Source organism: Hippoglossus stenolepis, chromosome 8 (genome assembly GCF_022539355.2).
Source record: "Hippoglossus stenolepis isolate QCI-W04-F060 chromosome 8, HSTE1.2, whole genome shotgun sequence".
In the NCBI taxonomy this organism is placed as follows: domain Eukaryota; kingdom Metazoa; phylum Chordata; class Actinopteri; order Pleuronectiformes; family Pleuronectidae; genus Hippoglossus; species Hippoglossus stenolepis.
Window position 1 is genome coordinate 27,290,129 of NC_061490.1, and position 7,047 is coordinate 27,297,175.

The 7,047-nt window shown below is 41.0% G+C and overlaps 1 protein-coding gene across 2 annotated transcripts; it reads left to right on the plus strand.

The window, feature by feature from the left end:
* The first annotated feature begins 6 nt into the window (after window positions 1–6).
* LOC118113508 (urokinase plasminogen activator surface receptor-like) lies at window positions 7–2,036 on the plus strand. Of its 2 annotated transcripts, XM_035163287.2 has the most exons (5): window positions 7–85; window positions 477–596; window positions 674–820; window positions 1,411–1,521; window positions 1,599–2,036. In XM_035163287.2, the coding sequence occupies exons 1-5, from the start codon at window positions 43–45 to the stop codon at window positions 1,799–1,801; spliced, it is 624 nt and encodes a 207-aa protein (XP_035019178.2). In that variant the 5' UTR covers window positions 7–42; the 3' UTR covers window positions 1,802–2,036. The 2 variants fall into 2 exon arrangements, with proteins under 2 accessions (XP_035019178.2, XP_047196879.1); XM_047340923.1 differs by lacking the exon at window positions 477–596.
* The last annotated feature ends 5,011 nt before the right edge of the window (window positions 2,037–7,047 follow it).

Consider the following 7,047-nt stretch of genomic DNA (forward strand, 5'->3'; position numbering starts at 1 on the left):
ACATAACTCAAATCCAAGTCATTTGTCCCTCACTGTCACGAAATGCTTCTCCTCCTGATCTTTGGGATTGTGCTTCTTCAGAAAGGTACGCTTTTATTTGTTCTGTGATCGGATTTTCTAAAATCTTAAAAAAAACTTTAAGAAAGAAGGACAGTAATTTTCTGTGAACAAATTTGCCTTTACACATGCTGCCAAAGAAATGAGTAATTTAAGGTTACGTGTTTAACGTCAAATATGTTCACGCCCCACAGAGAAATGTTACTAATTGTCACTTTTACTTGTTTCTGTTGTTTCTCTTTCTTCCTCATTGAAGATAAATTTCTGTCTATAAATGTAATTTCAGAGCTGCTGTGCTTATAATTCAGGATGAATGTACTTTAGAGTGAATGTTTAGACTAAACATTTCTTTTTCCACCCCTTGTTGATAAGAAAAGTAGCATTTTTTTCAAACTAATCTGACATATGCATTCCCTCAGCCTCCACTTTAAAGTGTCATAAGTGTTTACCTGATGGGTTGGGATCCTGCAAAGACGCAGCAGTGGAATGTCCATCCGAGGGTTTTCAGTGTGCCGCGCTGAGAGTCTTCGTATTTAAAGGTATGGTATTCTTGCGGTGCACTGTCCTTATTATTACTTAGCGGCACACTTCACTAGAAGTTCCTCTTTCGTTGCAGGTGGTTCGAAAGTCAGCGACATCAACATGACAATGTGTGCTTTGGCCGAGCAATGTGTTGAGAGCTCGCTCAACTTTGGAATCACCAGGACGGTCATTACAAGCAAGTGTTGCACCTCCGAACTCTGCAACTCTCAACCTGCCCCAGGTAACTTAGATGTATTCTGTGATGTTTCTTGAGAGCTTTTCATTGTTTAAACCTGGCATTTAGTTGCATGTGCAAGAATTATTCAAAATTTAAAAACCCCTATCCTCCCTTTGACTGCATTAAAAGTTAGCACAGATTGCTGCGGGCCATATTTCAGTTGTCCAAATAGAAACAGAAAAAAGTGACTTTAACAGCTAAACAATGCCAATTTTTTACATTTTATGTATAGGCTTTATGTAATATGAGGATCTCTATTAATGTCTTGAGCTAACATTGACATTGTGAATATGGTTAATACTGATTGATGTTGTCAGAACCTGAATCAGAACCTTGTGACTGCGGATATTAGACGTCATATGTGATATTAGATGTTAGACAAACAAATCTCAAATTCCAAGACCAGCCAGTACGAGGTAAATTACTTTTCTCTACCTGGCCATCTGCTATAGAGGAGCCCAAGGGCACAATTCCCTGTGTGTGTGGGTGGGTGTGTGTGTGTGCGTGTGCGCGTGCGCGTGTGCGCGCGTGTGCGCGTGTGTTGCCCTCTACTGTCTAAAATGAACACAAACAATATGCATTCTGTGTTACAGACCCCCAAAAATCTACTCCCAATGGTATAAAGTGCTTCCACTGTGACGGACAGACGTGCAGTGGAACTCTAAACTGCGAGGGGAATGAGGATTACTGCATGACAACAACAGGTGACAGGCCCACAGTGGTGATTCTATAGAAGTTAAAACATGAAGCTCATACTCTAACACCACTCTTCTTCTCTCAGTGGCCCTCGGGGGTGAAAAGATGACCATGAAGGGCTGTGCCTCCCCACTGATCTGCTCAAGTTCACAAACTGCACATTTGTCAGGAGCCATTGGAGCAGAGCTGAGCTGCTGTCAGGGGAACTACTGCAACAGTGCCATCAGCACACGGGCTGGCCTCCTGCTCCTGGTGGCACCATTGATGGCTTGGGTCATGTTCTCTTAGTTTACAACAGCATCACTGTTCAACTGTTCTTCTTCATAGGGCTTCAACCCCGTTCCTTTACTTTGAACTGATGATTGAAAAAGTATCAATTTAGCAAGAAAATATCATTAGGTTAAGTTCTGAATGTGAGTTATGGTTCATAGTGTCATTGTTAACCTGAATATGTTTACATATCAGAGATATCAATGTATATGTTCTTAATAAAAAGAAAAATAAACACTTTTCTGCCAGAGTATATTTGTGTTTTCTTTGAGATTTCCAAATCCTTCATCATTGTCATCTAAAATAGAGACACTCAGTTATAGAACTGGGGTTATTAGTTTACAGGAAGTATTGGAGTTTGAAGGTATCCCCAATGTTTTCAGTTTTAAATGTGTTATTGTGAGATTAACACCTCACAGCAGTGTCCCAACACATGTACAGAAAGGGCCCTCAGTGGGATTCAGTCACAAACTTGTTGGCAATAAATGTCAGTTTGTATAAACAGCAATACCATGAGCCACAGAAAATTAATTATTATTTATTTGAATTTATTTATTTATCATGTTGCTTATTTTATTAATCCAATTCATTAAATCCAAAGAATTTTAACAAAGTAAATGTCGTATGTGATTTGGTTGCTCTCTCTTCATGGTCATTTCACAATCAGGTAAATCTACTTATCAATCATAAGTGTTTGCTTCCTCCTCCGTTCACCGGTGCAGGTAGGTTAGCATTAGCTGCACTTGTTTGCATGAGAAGTTAGCCATTCAATGCACAATTATATCGGTCATCTTGCCCATATGTAGATTCACGTGTGGTGTGACCGGCTCGTGATGCCCGCTGGCCACTGTTGGTGTGTGAGCGTGGTGCTCTCCTCTTCCTCATGTGTCCGCACGGACGCAGTCTGATCAGTATGTACGCCTTACGGCGATTTTGTTTCCATCTTCCTATCACTCAACCTTAAGTTAATATTAATTCGGTCCGTTTTGTGTGACAGGAACTGTGGGCCAGGTCTGCTCAGCCCGTAATTGATGACAGAAACACTGCTGTTTTGCCTCCCTTCGCTATTTTCCTCCCTTCGCTGTTTTGCCTCCCTTCGCTGTTTTGCCTCCCTTCGCTGTTTTGCCTGTTTTGGCTAAGCTTTTGGGTTCCTTTTAGCTTGGGTCACATGTTAAATGTTTGAGTGGACTGTGGGGTTACTTCCCTTCTTTTGTCCTTGTTTGAGTTCCTCATTATTTGAATGGTTTATTCCATTTATTAGGGCCCGAGCACCTCCGGTGGGAGGCCCTATTGTATTTCGAAGGATTTGTATTTCCCTTTTGGGGCTTTTTCAGGGCCTAGCCATGCTCAAATTCTCACCAAAGTTTGCAGGAAATTCAAAACCTTAAAAAGTATTTGAATTCTGGAGTAATTTGAAATGGGTGTGGCAAAATGGCTCAACGGCGCCATCTAAGGAAAAGCCCCTCAGTTAGCGTTCACCGTGTAACAATTCGCCTTGTTTAGGAAAAAGGGGAAAATTACTACGCTATTTTAAAGGAGCACGGGCGGACCTGTCACGCTGTGTACGGGCGCCGCCGCCTGACCAATTTACAATAAACAAATAATATTTTATAAGACCGATAACCTTGTCATCGGCCCCACCACATATGAAATGATATATATAATAACGAAATAAACCCAGATATGTTGCATACAATTATCTGTATTGACAAAAAACCCACATCATACACACGTACCACCTGGACGTGTGCCCGCAAACAAAGACGGAAACGTGAACATAACCACACAATTTAAACAAATCCCATACATCAATATTTCCCAAACCCCAGGTTCATACAGTCCCCGAATCCCCAAACAACGTCCCCAAAGCAAAATTTATGCAGGTGTGGTGTGGTGAGATGCCGCAAACAATACAAAAAATGGTCCACGCTATCCTCACCACCTCTGAGCGCCCAGAAAAAGAGTTCAGTCCTCGCGGTAATCCTTGAATTACCTTCCTTGAGAAACCTGCGATTTGTCACCTCTCGGCAATAATCCCGTTTCTTTGGAAATAATCCCATGTAGGTCTTCAGGACCGCAGTTAACTCGAACGTGGCTGGTCGCTCTGCCGGCCCGCACAAACAAAACAACCCCCCTCCCGAGATGTCACTTCCCCCCATTTATAACATTTGGATGTTAAAGAAACCAATACATACACAATAATACATTCAATAAACAAATACATACGGAGATCCCTTCCCTTATCCTTATAATTTAAGGCTTCTGACAGTTTGGATATGCACAGATTTATAAAACATGTAGGTAAGAGGCGCAGATTTATCTGTCCTCCCTAACACATTTCCTGTACATAAAGTGCACTTAGGTGACCTTTACAACCGATCTTCACAAAAATCGGGACACACGTGTATCGTGACTAGACGCACAAAAACGTCTGCGGTGCATTGTGAAAAACACAACAGGAAGCCCGCCATTTTGGATTTACAAACGCCATATTAGTGGCTTGGCGTTAAAGTTCATCAACTCGCCGTGACACACGAAATTGCTGTTACTTCAGTGTTCAAGGTTCAGTCTCCCTCAAACTACATTCGTGTAACAACAGCCCGACCTGCAGACATTCATATGGTTTTAAGGAATGGGCGTGGCAAAATAACTGAATAGCGCCCCCTAAAGTCTAGCTCCAGCACCACGATTGGCCGACATGCACAAAAATGGGTAGGGCCATGTGTCTTTTCATAACAAACAAAAAAGTCTCTTGGATAGATATGCTAGACAAAACAGGAAGCCCGCCATTTTGGCTTTTATGGCCATTTTGACCATTTTAGACATTTTTACTTTGACATACTCCTTTTAGGGCTTTCATCAGATCAACTTCAAATTCGATTAGTGTCATCTCAACAAGATGGAGATATAAAGTACCTCGGTATTTATGATTTCATCACACGGTGTGACCGTGGCGTGACGTAGAATTTTGATGATTCGCCAAAAAAGAGGGATTTATTATAACTCCTCTGTGCATTGTTCTATCAGCCTCAAACCTCATTCACACATTTACAGTCCCGCCCTGATCAGATCCATGTGTCAATATTGTCAATATTCATCATTACAGCGCTACCTGCTGGCTACAGCAAGTGACATGTTTCATACTTTGATGGACTGCTCCTGGCTGCTTTACAATATGCAGCTCAAATGAGCTGAGACAAGTCACTGGACCATGGTCAGAATTGCGACATTTCCTCAAACCGTGTAAACATTGCGGTGTCTGTTTTTTAAAGTGTCAAAATATCATGTGGTGCGACCGTCCGGCCATGACTGCTGTTGTGAAAACTTCTTTGAAATTACTCAAAATATATTCAAATTTATTTCCAAAGTCTTTTCTCGTCCTGTACAAAATTGCAAAGCATTTGCATTTATATTTCCATCATAGTATACAAACAAACTTTGTCCGATGATCAAGAAATGACCAATTTGGGACTTTGATGTTGAAATCCATTCAAAGACAGGAAGTTGCATCATAAACCATTTTGCCAAGGAGCCATGGAGGCAGAAACAGGTTTGTAACTCTCTCTCAAATTTGGAAAAAAATAACCTTTTTCACAGCTGGTATGTTCACACCATATGTGTGCGATTGGTCTTCACGTGTGACTGGGGTGAAGTTGTATTTTGTTTTTTGGGATCCCTACTCCCCCGTTGGCCCATCACCCCATTGGTAAGCCTCAGCTCCTGATTAGGACCCCCCTTTCCCCACGTCCCTGTGTGACTGGATTTTACTGCCTTTTAAGACATGCTATTTTTGTAATAAAAATAATTTTATTTTGTTAAAAAGAACTACGTCTCTTGCCTCAGTATAATGAACCTGAATGCCTTGGTACAGGTGTTACTAAAATCTTAATAATTCTTCAGGTGAAATTCCTGAGGTGGCGTTGTCTGGCTGTTGATTACTTGATAAGGTATTATTTCTAACTAGCATTAAGCTTCCAAATGTACCTAATCCCACTCTGATCGCCACACAAAACAATTGAAGTAAATGGTGACTCCTTCTTCAAACGTGAAAAAACTACGTAAAATGCCTCCATACTGCTCCTGTGGTGTCACCCAAGTGTCCATAAGCCCCGACATTCAAATTTGACTCGAAACAAGATCATTTACACCATGTTTTTACCCTAAATGTCCTCTGTGATCCACGTGTGAACGCAGCTCTGGAAGAGGATATCAGAGGACATGTCTTACAGCTTACGGAAGCGCTGTCCTCTTCCTGACTCAGAGTTGCCTGGCAATTTGCAAATAAAATAGATGACGTCATCTGTCACAAGGACGACATAAAGGTCTTGGAAAGCTTTGAGGGCCGCACAAAGTTTTTTCAGAGATTTGACTCAGGAAAACTGTGCCTTAGAGATCACTGATGTTAAAAACCATGACAACAGCCCTTTCTGTACTCCTTTGGATTGTGTCCTGCTGAATGATGTTGGTGATGTGTATTTCAATGACTTTAGGAGAATTTCAACCAGTTTTCTATGCGACAATGTTTTTCCTCTTTCTTCAGCTCTGCCTTGCCTTGATTTTTATAGCTGATCCTCCAAAGCCCACACTGGATGACCCAACCGATTTTGAAATATGCATATTGTTTTTCTCCTCTTACACCGTTTGGGCAATATAAAATTTGAATGCCTCAAATACAGATTCTGTGTATTTTTGTAGGGTACAGGTGCTCGCAGGTGATTTTGTTTCCATCTTCCTATCACTCAACCTTAAGTTAATATTCATACGGTCCGTTTTGTGTGACAGGAACCGTGGGCCAGGTCTGCTCAGCCCGTAATTGATGACAGAAACACTGCTGTTTTGCCTCCCTTCGCTATTTTCCTCTACTTATGAATAAAAAGAAACTTCAGGTAAACAATTATTTGTGTGGTTCTTAATCTGCACAGTCCACAAACATACTTTGATAAATAATTTACAAGACAGAGTATAGCGTCACATACTGATACTTACACCCTCATTTTAATAGTTAACCAACAGGTGATAGACCAGTTTTGGGAAGTACACTTTCCAGAAAAGAGAACATAACACCCCCCTTTATTATAAACATGCGGTTCTTCCATGACAAACCTTTTGTTCACTAGGTCCCTAAAATATTTTCAGATATCCATCTAATGTAATATCCTGTATATGTTATTCAAACCAGTGTTTGCCAGAGTGACATTTGAAAATTAACATTTTTTTTTTGTGAGAGTGAAGAAGACCACTCCCTCTAAAGAGAACTACTAACA

Coding starts and splice junctions, on each gene's coding strand:
- LOC118113508 (XM_035163287.2), top strand. CDS start 43: ATGCTTCTCCTCCTGATCTTTGGGATTGTGCTTCTTCAGAAAG. Junction 597..673: donor GAGAGTCTTCGTATTTAAAG/GTATGGTATTCT, acceptor CTTTCGTTGCAG/GTGGTTCGAAAGTCAGCGAC. Junction 821..1,410: donor CAACTCTCAACCTGCCCCAG/GTAACTTAGATG, acceptor TCTGTGTTACAG/ACCCCCAAAAATCTACTCCC.